We start from the raw sequence: 14,673 nt of genomic DNA, 5'->3' as shown, positions 1-14,673 counted from the left end.
GAAATGTTTGGCAAAGTGCCAAGTTAATGATCAAAGTGAGTTTCAAAGCATCTTAGCATTAATATTAATAGAGGCATATCACGCAAGAAATCAAGCTTATACAACATCAGTCAAAAAAAAATCCTTCCCATTCCACCCATCCATTCGATCCAAATGCTTGTCTAGTTCTGCCTTGAATTTATTTAAGCTGTTAACTTTTAGACAGACGGAAGTTTGTTCCAGAAATCAGCCACCCGCTGACTAAAGGAAAACTTCCGCACATCTATTTTACAACTGTCTTTCCTCAATTTGAAGTTATGTCTCCTCAGGCAATTAATCTGGGCAAGAGGAAGAATCCCATCAGCATTGATCTTGCTCAAACCATTCAAGGCCTTATACACTTCAATCAGATCACCTCACAGGTGTCTAGTCTCCAGACACTGTAATTTGCAAAACTTAAGCCTTTCTTCGTAAGAGCAACTCCTGGTTTCATTCACTAATCTTATTGTCCTTCTCTGTACTCATTCCAGCAGCTCTACTTCCTTCTTAAAATGAGGCCTCTGGACCTGTATACAGTACTCAAGGTGTGGCCTGACCATTGCCTTATACAAAGGGATAATCACCTCCTTATCCCTGCTAGAAAAATTCCTGTATATCATTGACAAGACACCATGAGCTACTCTTGCAGACCGTCTGCACTGCTCAGAAAACTTCATGTCTGCCTGCACAATTACCCCCCAGGTCCTTTTCATTCTCTACCACTGTCAGTGCAGTACCACAGAGTTGATATGTTACTCTGAGGTTACTGCTGCCCATATGTAGTACTTTACATTTGTCAATGTTAAACTTCATTTCCCTCCTCCAGCCCATCTGCTCAACTTTTCTAGATCCAGTTGGAGAGGCACAATGTCTTTACTGTCATTAACAACCCTGCCAAACTCGTATCGTCTGCAAACTTAGACTTTAAGCCTGATATACCATCATCAATATCATTAATAAATCCAGAAAACAACAATGGACCCAACACTGAACCCTGGGGGAACTCTTCTAATAACATCAGTCCACGAAGAGCAGTGTCCATTGATTACCACTCTTTGTCTTCTCCCACTCAACCATCCCTTTACCCATAGCAGCAATTTGCCTTCAATGACGGCATACACTGCTGCAATTTGTGCAGCAGTCTTCAATGTGCAACAGTATCAAAAGTATCTTCCTAAGATCCAAGTGTATGATAACAAAATTATTCTTTGCATCCAGTTCCTTTGTGACCAGATCATAGTAACCAATCAAATTGGTCAGACAAGACTTCCCCTTAAAAAACCCATGCTGTGTCTAAACTATAACTGAAGTCTTGTCTAGATGATCCTGCAGTGCTTCTTTAACCAGTGTCTCCATTACTTTCCCCAGAACATAAGTTAAACTAATAGGTCTGTAATTACTTGTGTCGCCCTTTGATCCTTCTTTGTGAATTGGGGTCACATTTGCACATCTCCAGTCCATGGGTACCTCCCCCGAGGAAACTCTCATAATTATGGCTAAGGGTTTGCTTACTTCCTTTGCTGCCACCTTTAATATAACTGGATATATCACATCCACCCCAGGTGTCTTTCTTATATTCATCTACAAAAATTTCTCCTCCACTTTGCTCTGAGTTATTACAAAATCATTTAGCTCACTGCCAGAGTTTAATACACCTCTGGCATTCCCCTCCCTGAATAACTCATCATGTGTAAATGGAGATGCAAAATATTCATTAAGTTTGTTAGCTACCTGAGCAGGATCATCAACAGTCGAACCATCGATATGAAGTGGACCAATCTGATTCATCCCCCTCCCTTCCTTCCAATCAGCATATTACAAAGAATATTCAAGTTTTCATTTACAGTTATTTAATTTCTGCTCTTCAAAGAAAAGAAGTAAGAAGTTTCTAAAAAGAAAGGAAAGGCACCTTTCTTCTTGTATATAGAACTAATTTTCCGGTATCATGCTCTACTGAAAATACCAACTTTGGGGAATACCTGTACAGATTACCCTCATGTTACATTTAATAGTTCCAAAAGGGTAATTGCAGAATGGTACCTGATGAATATCACTGAAGATGGGCTAATTCAGGAATTAAAAGATCAAAAAGTCATTTAAGCAAAATAATGATTAAAGAATATGGTGAACTTGTTCCTACTACAATCATTATGCTCAATTTGGTAGACCAATCAGTGAGAGGACACAATCTGCCCGATCTGTGGCTCAAAAGAAGCCCATTCATAAATAGACTACACACTGCAGAAATTCCACAATTCCCAAATTGTAAAGGCCAGCATCCACCTACTCAAAACCTACTCAAAAGCCTGAAAATTCTGGAAGGTAGGAAAAAAGATTCAAAAATACAAGGTTGAACAAAAGGTTACCTGTCAGGAAGCTAGGAAGCAAGTTATGCTCAAAATGCTAAAACTCACTTATGCTGCAGCAACACAAACAGCTGTCACTGTACCCCAACCCAAGCCAATTGCTGAATGGGCTTAATCTGTACTCTCATTTCCACAGCAAACAGCTACAGAGAAATGTAAAATGAATTGCACTAGCTACACTCTGCTAACACCAACTACTTCTTATACTCTGACAGAAACTAAAATTGACAGCATCAGCCCCAACTAAAACAGACCAACTATGCTTAGCAAAAAATATGGATATCGATAATGTACCCTTGAAGATGAGCTAATCTTAGATCTACATGCTGAAGATGACATGGATGTTGGATGGCCTACCTTTTCAAAAAAAAAGAAAAGATGAAACTAGACTGGTACAAACAGGCTGGATGTAAAAACAGACAGAACCATATAAAATCTCTAAAACCAAATAATGCAGAACATTAGACAATGGAACTGTATGAGTCTATGCAGTAACATTTATATTTATGATGTAATCAAACATTACTGTCCAGCAAGCACCAGGTGACCCTAGTGATTAAAAATTATACAATCAACAAGGAACATTACTAACTACAAGAGGAGGCATGGCCATTCTTGTTGACAACAAGGTTCCTGCCAAACACATCCCACTGCAGACCACAGTGAGGCTCTAGTGGCAAGTTTCTTTGAGTTTTATGTTAACCATAGTGTCTACATATCTTTTCCCAAACAAAGAGAATTCACTTTTGAAGGAACTGGAGGATCTTTATTGTGCAGCTCCCACCACCTTTCAGCCTACTGGCGATTTCAAGGGGCACCATCCTATGCAAGATCTTCCCAGATGGATACACAAGTAAAACTCATTGAGACAATCCTTGACAAGCAGAATCTCACATAATTGAACACTGTGCTGACACTTATATCCACTTTACCACAGAAATATCTACAGCGACAGATCTTTCAATATGTTTCCCAAAACTGTTCCTAATCACCCAATGAACAGTGACCATTATCCAATTATTTGCAAATTTGAAACAAATAGAATCTTGCACACAGAAAGTGGCATAAAATAGAAATTCTCCAAGGCAAATTGGAATTACATTTGCCACTGCTATTTCCCTTCATGAAATAGCATCAAAAGTCAGCCTACTGTTGATGTTACTGATCACATTATAACACAGATAATAACAGCTGCAACTTGTGCTATACCCCAAACCTTAGTTGGTCCTCACAGACATTGCAACATCTGGTAGAATGATGCATGCCATGATGCTAAAGAAGAGCAAAATGAAGCATGGATTATGTTCCACAGGTACCCATTTAGAGAAACTTAAAGCTAAAGTATGCAATGTATGAAAAAAAGTAAAAAAGACTCATGGATCTGATTTGCTTCCACCAGTACAAAGAATACAGCCAGAAGAAACATCCAGAACAAATTCAAAAATCTGAATGGTAACTCCTTCCCAGTATCAATGCCAATTCAAAGGTGGATTGGCAAAGACTTTTCCTCTTCGGTGGATTTTGCAAATGACCTGGCAGAATCCTTTGCTCAAATCTCAGCCACATCAACATATGAGTCAGCCTTTAAATAATAAAAAGTCAATGCAAAACAGTATAAGCTGAATTTAAATACAATTGTACATCTTCCATATACAACCAACTTTTCAATTTTTGAGGTAGAGAGCTCCTTAAACAGATCAGAAAACAGTGCAGCAAGACCTGGTGGGATATATCTCATGCTTCAGCATCTTGACAAGAGAGCTCTGAATTCACTACTGAAGTATTTTAACTGGATATTCTCAGAAAGCTATTGTCCTTGATGCCACTCAATAATCTTAGCCTTTTCCAAACATGGGGAGGATCAGTCAGATCCACAGAACTATTCAAAAATATCCCTTAGCAGTTGCCTTGGTAAGATATTAGAAAAAATGATTCACAATCAATTAGCATGGTATCTAGAGTCTTGGCTGGTCATGGATAAGAACCAGTATGGCTTCCAAAAAAATCAATCAACAATAGACATTACGATCAAGGCACTATTCAATGTACAGAATGCTTTTATCTGAAATGGACATCTTCTCATGGTCTAATTGGACATTGAAAAAGCCTTCAATACCACCTGGTGATGGCATTCTTCAAAATCTGTATGCCGCAGGACTTTGGGTCAGTTGCCACTAATCATACAAAGCTTTCTCCAAAACAGAATTTTTTTAAGCATGTTATTCCAATACTTTATCTCAAATAGTTGGCCAAGAAGAAGGGATCCCACAAGGATCAGTTCTTAGTGTCATACTCTTTGCAATAAGAATAAACAATGTAACAGAGAGTATTCCAGCTAATGCCAACACCTATCTGTATACCGATGACTTTATAGTATTCTGTCACTCACAAAATATGCTCTCCATTTAACAACTTCGGCTCTCGATAAACAAAAGTCATGGGCATCCCACAATAGTTATCAACTCTCTGCATCAAAAACCACTGCCATCCACTTTTGTAAAAAAAGCATCAGCTCCATCAAGATCCTGAGCTAACACTGGAAACCCAACTAATACTACTTTTTAGGCTTAATATTTGATACTAAATTTCCAGAAGCATATAATGCAAACACAAACTCAGCGTATGAAAATGAATATACTAAAGTTACCTCTTCTATGACATAAGCAGCAGACTGCTTTATGCTGCTACACCAACACCAATATCGAACCTTAATCAGATCCTGTTTAGACTACAGAGTCCCAGTTTAAGACTGCAGTCCAGTCCAGAATAGTGTCTCAGGATTTCCCCAGGAGCTATCAGGACATCCCCAGTGCAACGTTTTTCTTGACTATGCAGCCAAATTACATAGCCTCCCTTCTCACCCTATCTAGACATATCTCTTTGATGCTCAGTGGGTAAACATAACAGAAACAACTCTAATGAAAATAAATCTGGTATCCAGTTACAAGAAGTAACACAACAATGGAACATCCATCTTGCAAATATCTCTCAAGCCTCAGGCACAGTACAACCACCATGGACAATGTATATACCTCCTTGTGATAACTATTTTTGTCAGTGGGGGAACACTTCCTGTCAAGCCCAAATTTTAGACAGTTAATGCAGCTCACGACATGGCCTGACACACCTGTGGAAGCAGAGTAATCCTTCTTATGTCCACTATCTCTGTCCTGTTACTGCTCAAATGCTTTTACAGCTGAACTCTATGCTTAATAACCTTCTAGGTTCACACAGAGGGGGACTGGCCATAAGCCTTACTGTGAAAACCTTGATAGGACGGAAGCCGATGGAGGCCAGTGTGATTTGGCTATAAACACTAGTATGAGGCTGCTACAAGTTTTCCCCGGTAAGAATTTTTGACCCAGTCTGCCTGTGGGTGCACAGGTCATAATATATACACTCTTTAAGTGCAGTGATGGTCCTATGAAATAAATCCAGTGGACAGGATTTCCATCCAATTCTGATACAAATTAGATTCGGTTACTTCATCTCAGTGAAAATAAACTGACTGCATTGATGGATAAAAAGGCATGTTGGAATACCAGGAACAGCAGCAGCAAGGCACTCCACTGACTTTGATTCCATCAATTCCTTATACTGATTACAAGCCAACCATATGATGTTCTGATTTTTGGTCTCAAATGTGGCATATCCAGATAATAATAACAAGCTTCTTGAAATAAAACAGAATCCACAGCTGTGGAGATCCAGTTTCTGATTAAACAAGCATGAAGGGTCATGCTTGGAAGAGCATGAATTGGCAATATTCATTTACCACACCTCTTTTTACTGCCAGGGAGGATCTTCCCCCCTACTGCTTGCAATGCAGTTCCCTACTTACTGTTAAGCATATTCTCATTGAGTCATAATTCTCATTAAGTATGCTTAACAGTAAGTAGTTCCCTACTTACTGTTAAGCATATTCTCATTACATTTCAGCCAGAATCACATCTTTCAGATCACTGTTCAGCTTACATGAACCATTGCAACTGACTCACATTATTGGAGATGAGGCCAATTTATCAGAGTTTTTACCTACTTAAAGGTAAACTGCAGCCATTATCAAGCCACTGCAGGATGGAAGCCTCCTCAACAATTCATGCTGAGGGAAATGGACCATAATCTGCCACGATGGTCCAGTGCGGGTTGGCAGTTATTTTATTATTTTTTAGGAGCATTAGCAACTAAGGCCATATTGCTCCGGGATATGCGGTGGTCATTTTCTGACCTTTCCGCATCCTCCGTATTTGGTGGTGACTGGCTCGAACCCCAGTCTAATCAAGAAGCGTGTGCTATGCACTGCTGCTCCTTCCTACCTGGCTACAGAGGCGCCCATGCGGGTTGGTAGATCGACTGTATTTAGCAGTCAGGGGCTTGAACCCTGGTCTACTCAAAGAGCGTGTGCTACTGCACTCCCGTTCCTGACCACTTGGCTACAGAGGCTTTACTTAAATATGATCGACTTATATACTCACTTATAGATCATAATTATGTGCAGCAACTGACAAATTGATGTATCACTACAGTAATTTAACAAACTCAAGGTGTTTTATGCTTATTAGCATTCTAATAAAGAGTCTGGGATTTTTTTTTTTTTTTTTTTTTTTAACCATACAAAGCACTCATATAGCTGTTTTACATCCAGACAAAATTGCTGATATATTTGTGAGTTATTTTTAATTTAAAAACTTAATAAAAAAAAAAGCAGTTCAAACAACTAAAATTGAGTATTATAAAAAGAATAATATTTACCTCAAATCTGAATAAATATAGTTTATTGTATATATAAAATACTATATAAGACATGAAGGAGCAAAATACTTACCTTATGACTGTTTTCGTGGTTCTTAAAGCGAGTATAATAATGAACAAACCGCTTTAATTCTTGCATTTGTCTATTTCTGGCCTCAGCCTGCAAGAAAAAAAATACATAAATACAAAATATTAAAATCTTTTCTATATATTATAACACTGTCACCAAAATTATGACAGTTTTTAAAGGAATGTACTATTTTAAAATTGGAAGAAAGGTTAATATCCCTCAGCAAAATGGTTTGTTAACATAGCTTAGCAAAATGGAGTGCATTAACATTTGTGTTATAAATTATTCAAAATGAGTAGCAATACATTAATAATGCAGTAATGGTGCATACACTTTGTTGACCTTTATCAAGTTCAGTTCTTTTATGAGCATATCAACTAAACAATTTTACCACATGAATCTCTGGTAAGCCAAGCATTAGTGTATTGGCAGGTGTGAAAATCACCAACCACTTAGAAATCTAGCACTATAAAAGTTTTGACTTTTCTTTTTATTTGTGTAAGTATGGCTGCTACACTATAACTTCCTACACTGGTTCATAACTGGATGGCCTCCACCAAATTATTAGATACTGATAATATCTAATATTTTGATGTTTATGAAATTGGATTTTATTATAGAGTGTGAAGTTTTATTTATTTTTTGAATACTTTAATTGTATATTTCAAGCTGTTTATTAAGCTGGAGTTTAACTTATTTACTGATTGCAAATACTGTTTTTATAGAGCTGGAGTTTTAATTATTCAGTGGTTTTAATTAGTGGTTAAGAAATGATGCAATTGCACTAACTTGTACGTTAGTGGTTTTAAATATTATATTGTTGAGTTGGAGCTGTTTTTTTTGAGCAGGTTTTATTATTTTACTGTAGATATGTATATATGTTGAGAGTTTAAATTTTATGTGTTTTAAGTTTAAAAACTTAAAGTTTAAGTTGGCTTGGACATGAGAAAAAGCTTAGAGTTATAACTAAATTTGTTTTACCTGTAAAATGTGTTATTTGAATCTTATCTGTGCAATGTTTATTTGTGTAATATGTTATTATTATAATCAGAATATTGCTGCAGGTTACATAATTTGCTTAAATTTTAGAAAAATATCTTGCACAGAGCACAGATGATTGTTAATTTTATAAAAATTAAACTTCCAAACAAGGGGCCCCATTGGCAGTACAATACATGCACAGACCTTCTTCAGGTCAGAGAGAAAAATTAATTATATCCTCAAGGAAACAATGGATCAAATATACCAGGTTACCCAGTTAAATGAAACCTCCTCAACAAAATTTTATTAAAAGCAAATACAGAATTTAATTAAGTTGTTACAGAATGTCCCAGAAGCACCCAGCTTACCAGTCAGACATGCATCCATTCCTTTTAGTATGTTTGAATATATTCGATGCTTTGCTTCGAATACATTCAAACATCCAAGGCAGCCCTTGCGAAGGGCTGCCTTGGATGTTTATTACTAAATGTCTCTTAGAATTTCAAAAATTATTTGGATGCATGGTAATGTTAAAAAATTCAAAAATAAATAAAGATTCTTGGAAAAGCTAATGTTATGCACTGCATTAATAAATGCTGTATTGCTTCTCATATACTACTGCTGTCACAGTGAAACTGCTTTCTGCCACTTGTCTAAAAATATTTCATTCCATATCCAATATGTACTTTGCTGCTATAGTTACCTCAGTTCACAATACTAACCATGGGTTATGTGATAAATCAACAGCCCTACATATTTGACCTTCAGCAAATACTGAATTGTAGGAGACAAAACTTCTGAATAAACTGTATAGAATACATTTCTGCGAAAAATTTTATAAAATCTAAAATTTTAGAAATTATAAAAGATTTCTTTATCAAAGAAATATTACAGTTCAATTAAGTATCTGAAATTAGTGACCTTCTATAATAAGAAAAAAAAAAAAAAAAAAACCCTGAAAAAAATCTAGAGATGCACACAGACTCCAGAACAGTGAAAGAAGGTGGTATGGAATGATGAATTTCATTATGCAGTTTCATTCCAATGGATATGTTTAGATTGAGATGCAATGTCAGTACTGTAAAGGAAGAAATACTCTCAAATTGATTAGCATTATTAGCAAAGCTTATGCAGCATCAGCAAAAAAAAAAAAAAAAAAACCCTTCCACTTCACCCCTCCGTTTGTTGAAATACCTGTCCAGCTGAGCCTTAAATTTATTTAGGCTATCAACTTCCACAACAAGGGATGGAAATCTGTTGCGCCAACCAACTACACGCTGGCTAAAGGCAAATTTCCGCACATCTATCCTATATCTGTCTTTCCTCAATTTGAATTTATGCACTCTCAGATGATTATTCTGAGCAAGAGGCAGTATCCCATCAGCATTGAGCATGCTCAAACCATTCAAGGCTTTGTACACCTGTATCAGATCACCTCGCCGGTGCCTAGTCTCCAGACACTGTAATTTGCGAAACTTAAGCCTTTCTTCGTAAGAGTAACCCTTCATTCCGTTCACTAACCTTGTTGCCCTTCTCTGTACTTGTTCCAGCAGCTCTACATCCTTCTTGAAATGAGGTGTCCTGACCTGTATACAGTACTCAAGGTGTGGCCTGACCATTGCCTTATACAAGGGAATAATCACCTCCCTATCCCTGCTAGAAATATTCCTGTATATCATTGATAAGACACCATGAGCTACTCTTGCAGCCCATCTACACTGCTCAGAGAACTTCATATCTGCCTGCACAATTACCCCCCCCCCCCAGGTCCTTTTCATTCTCTACCACTGTCAGTGTAGTACCACAGAGTTGATACGTTGCTCTGGGGTTGCTGTTTCCCATATGTAGTACTTTACATTTGTCAATGTTAAACTTCATTTGCCACCTCTCAGCCCATCTGCTCAACCTTTCCAGATCCTGTTGCACAGCTTGTTTGTTATTTGGTTTTTAGGAGCATTAGCAACTAAGGCCATATTGCTCCGGGATATGCGGTGGTCATTCCCTGACCTTTCCGCATCCTCCGTATTTAGTGGTGACGGGCTCGAACCCCGGTCTAATCAAGAAGCGTGTGCTACGCACTGCTGCTCCTTCCCACCTGGCTATGGAGGCGGCATGTTGCAGTAGCATAGCGTCAGTAGCATCCTTAACAACCCTGCCAACCTTTGTATTGTCTGCAAACTTGGACATTAAGTTTGATATACCATCATCAATATTATTTATAAATACAGAATACAACAATGGACCAAACACTGAACCCTGAGGGTCTCCACTAATAACATTAGTCCACGATGAGCAGTGTCCATTAATTACCACTCTCTGTCTTCTGCCACTCAACCATCCCTTTATCCATAGCAACAATTTGCCACCAATGCCACAACTGCTCCAATTTGTGCAGCAGTCTTCCATGTGCAACAGTATCAAAAGCCTTTCTAAGATCCAAATATATAATATCAAAGTTATTCCCTGCATCCAATTCTTTTGTGACTACATCATAGTATCCAATCAAATTGGTCAGGCAAGACCTTCCCTTAACAAAACCATGCTGTGTCTGAGCTATAACTAAATTCTTGTCAAGATGATCCTGCAGTGCTTCTTTAACCAGTGCTTCCATTAATTTTCCTGGAACAGAAGTTAAACTCACAGGTCTATAATTACTTGTGTCAGCCTTTGATCCTCCTTTGTGAATTGAGGTTACATTTGCACATCTCCAGTCTGTGGGTACCTCCCCTGAGTCCAAGGAAGCTCTCATAATTATAGCTAATGCATTGCTTACTTCCTTTGCTGCCTCTTTAATATAACTGGATAGATCCTATCCACCCCAGCTGCCTTTCTCGTATTTATCTTCAACAATTTCTCCTCCCCTTTACTCTCAATTATTACAAGATCATCTAGTTCATTGCCAGTGTTTACTTCATCTATGGCATTCCCCTTCCTGAATAACTCCTGATGTGTAAATGTAGATGCAAAATATTGATTTAGTTTGTTAGCTACCTGAGAAGGATCATGAACAGCTGAACCATCGATATCAAGTGGACCAATCTGATTCATCTCCTTCCTTCTAGAGTTTACATAACCCCTGGCTTGTAGCCGTGAAGGGAGTTGTATACAGCAATGTGCTTTCTGTATATAATAAAGAATTCTTCTGTATATAATAAAGAATTCTTAAAGAACTCCTTGCTGTTTTTCTTTGCATCCCTTGCCAAAGATTTCTCGTAATCTGCCTTCGCCTGCCTAACCTCCTTTGTAACTTGGTTACAGATCAACTTATATCTATCATAGGCTTCTGTGTCACATGTTAATTTATATGTATCCCATGCATTTTTCTTCTCTGTCATATGTCTCATTAGTTCATCTGACATCCATTTAGGCATGAACCTTGAACAATATTTCTTAGTTGGTATGTAAATCCTAGTAGCTTCCAAGATAAGTTCTTTGAATGCTTCCCATTTTGAGTTTGCTGTTGGTAACATCATCAGTTGGTCCCACTGTATAGAATTTAAATACTGTCTCAGACCATCGTAGTTGCCTTTACGAAAGCAATAACCCTTCCCTTTACCCCTGATGGTAGTTACCTCCTTGAGTAAATCCCACTTCAGAACACTGTGATCACTGTCACCTAGTGGTTCCTGTACCTGCAGATTCTTAATGCATGAAGAATCACTACTGATAATCAAATCTAGAGTATTGCTCCCTCTAGTTGCCTCCCGAACATGCTGATTTAGAAAACAATCATCCAATAAATCCACAAAAGCCTTGCTAGTGTGTGAGTGACCAACCTACAAATTGCAGTCAATATCTGGGAAATTAAAATCCCCCATTATAAGACTCTCTGATTTACTGGTCCACTCTATTTCCCTGTACAGTTTCTTTTTATACTCATCAGAGTCATTAGGCCTATAGCACACTCCTACTCTCAATTTTGATCTCCCAATGCTTATGTCACACCAAACTGACTCGACACTGCACTGTCCAGTGATGTCGACTGGCTTCACTTCCTTGGATTTTATGTTTCTTAACTAATAGCATAACCCCTCCTCCCTTCCTATCCTGTCTATCCTTTCTGTAGACATTGTACTCCCCAAATTCCAGTTCTGCATTACTTATATCTGTGTGACACCACGTCTCTGATATCCCAACAATATCCGCCTTTGATGCTTTGAGCAATATCTCAAATTCATGAAATTTATTTACCAAACTCTTAGCATTGGTGTATACGCAAGTATACATGCACCTGTTCTTACGCTATTATTCGATGCTCATGCACGTTGTCTACAGACAACATGCATGAGCACCAAACCTACAGAGAGCAGATCTTTGAGAACAAAGGAACATCTGTCAATAAGTCAGCCACCTATAGTAAACTGCACAGCCTTGGGTACAGGCTGTGCAGTTTACTTGAATTTTTTATTTATTTAATTTTGGTTGATACAGGAAAAGTTTGCTTCCTTGCATCACTCAGCCTTTCTAATAATAAGACTAATAAGGTAGGACAGCTATGCATAAGCCTGATATCATGATCACCAGCTTAAAAAAAAAAAAATGGAAGAATGGAGTGTCAGGTGGTATGGAATGCTAAGTTTTGCTACACAATGTTTTGTCCCAAACGATATATTTGGGTTGAGATACCCTGTTAATATGGGCATAATTAGGAAGAATTTCCTGGAAGATTGCCTTGGACTAGAGAAGTGCTAATGTCTACCCACAAAGGCAGTGCCAAAGAGGAGGTAGGTAACCATAGGCCAGTGAGCTTTATTTCTGTGGTAGGGAAGATCATGGAGGATGCCATTCAGGACCATCTTGACAAGAATGGTATCTCTAATAGATCCCAGCATAGGTTCATTAAGAGGAGGTCAAGCCTGACCAGTCTGATAAATTATTATGGTGTAGCCATTAAACAGTTGGATGCAGGTAATAATTTTTACATTATGATCTGCACAAGTCCATGCTACATAAAAAAGGCATATATCAGTTGCATAAAGAGTCTGAAAAATAGCAAATAAAGTTTATTGCTTCCAAATGTAAGGTTATACATTTGGGAAAAGAAATCTTGAAGTCACGTATAAGCTAGGGAGAGAGGAGCTAAAAGTGGTTCAAGATGAAAGAGACTTAGGTGTTATGATCTAATCCGCCAGGAAATTTTTTAAGCAATACAGACAGACAGCAAGGAAGGCAGTGTCCATCTATGATTTATAGGGCCTTTGTGAGTAAAGAGAAGGACATCATTATCCTTCTTTACAAGGCGATGGCTAGCCTGCTTTTGGAATATTGTATTTAGGTCTGAAGACTGCACATAAAAAAAAAACAATAATAAAAAAATAAAAATAGAACTTTTGGTGTGGGTTCAGAGAAGGGCAACCAGACTGGTGATGAGAAGAACATAAGAAGAATTTATGACAACTAGACATCTAAAGAAAATCTAATTGAGGTGTGTATAAGGCACTGAAGTAAAATGGGTGAGGAAGATTTGTTCTCCCTCATGGGTGAAATATGAACCAGGGGACACAAATATAAAATCTCAGGGAATAACAGCAGATTGGATCTCATGAAATCCACCAGTGGGTCCAGGCAGTGAGCTGTCAAACACTGGAATTAATTACCTCCTAATATGGTGGAGGCAGTGAGTCTGATTATGTTTAAAACAGAATTGGATGACTACCTTATGGGAATGGAAATAGTATGAATGTTCTGTTTCACTTGAATTTTTTTATTATTTTATTTATTTAATTTTGGTTGATACCAAAAAGGTTTGCTTCCTTGCATCACTCAGCCTTTCTGATACTAATAATAAGACTAATAATTGTCCCTTGCCATATGACAAGGAATATTGTTATGCAGCAAGGGTCATATAGGACTGGTAAAAAAAATAATAATAATAAACTTCCTTGTGAATTCCAAAATTTGAGGAAGAAATTGAACTTGTTGATATTTATGTTAAGTGTATTTTGCAACAGACCTTATTATAAATCATTAATCAAAAACATGCAAAATTAATATTTTTTCCAAGTATTTTTCCAAAATATTTTTCAATGTTGATGGTCAATACTAATTTAAATTTAATAATATTACTGTCACTTCAGAGAAGGGCGACCAAGCTATTTGCCCTTCTCTGAACTGGCAATAACTTGTGAAAAAATATAAAAATAAATAAATACATGAATAACTGTAAGAAATGGGAAAAAAGGAAGATTATCAAGAAGCAGTAAAATTTTTAATAAAGTCTGACTGTATACTTACAAATACCAGCTTTAATTCTTACCTCACTAATTAGCATTCCAGTACGCACTTCAACTTTCTGAACTGCCTCATACCGATTACAGCGATAATATCCTCCAGTGGCAAAACTGTGTTTCTTCCATGCCTCCAAACAGACCCAACAAAAGTCATGCTTACACTGTTAAATGTATTTAAAAATTAAATTTGTCAGTCACTGATTTGGTTAATATAAATATAGGCAGTGCAAAACTAGATAATCAATATTTATGTACA

At 37.4% G+C, this 14,673-nt stretch overlaps 1 protein-coding gene across 1 annotated transcript in view; it reads right to left on the bottom strand.

The window, feature by feature from the left end:
- The window catches only part of LOC150091738 (ankyrin repeat and IBR domain-containing protein 1-like), a 228,181-nt gene that overhangs the window by 57,767 nt on the left and 155,741 nt on the right, over window positions 1–14,673 (bottom strand). The window contains exons 13-14 of the mRNA XM_090369550.1: window positions 14,444–14,578; window positions 7,210–7,296 (exon numbers count right to left, since the gene is read on the bottom strand). Of these exons, the coding sequence (XP_090225676.1) occupies window positions 7,210–7,296; window positions 14,444–14,578 (222 nt within the window). The remainder of the gene's footprint in view (window positions 1–7,209; window positions 7,297–14,443; window positions 14,579–14,673) is intronic.

The sequence above is a fragment of the Mastigoproctus giganteus genome, chromosome 1 (assembly GCF_048544385.1).
Source record: "Mastigoproctus giganteus isolate SK-2022 chromosome 1, ASM4854438v1, whole genome shotgun sequence".
NCBI classification, from domain to species: Eukaryota; Metazoa; Arthropoda; class Arachnida; order Uropygi; family Thelyphonidae; genus Mastigoproctus; species Mastigoproctus giganteus.
Note: the sequence above shows the minus strand (reverse complement) of the source record. Positions and strands in the feature narration are given on the sequence as shown.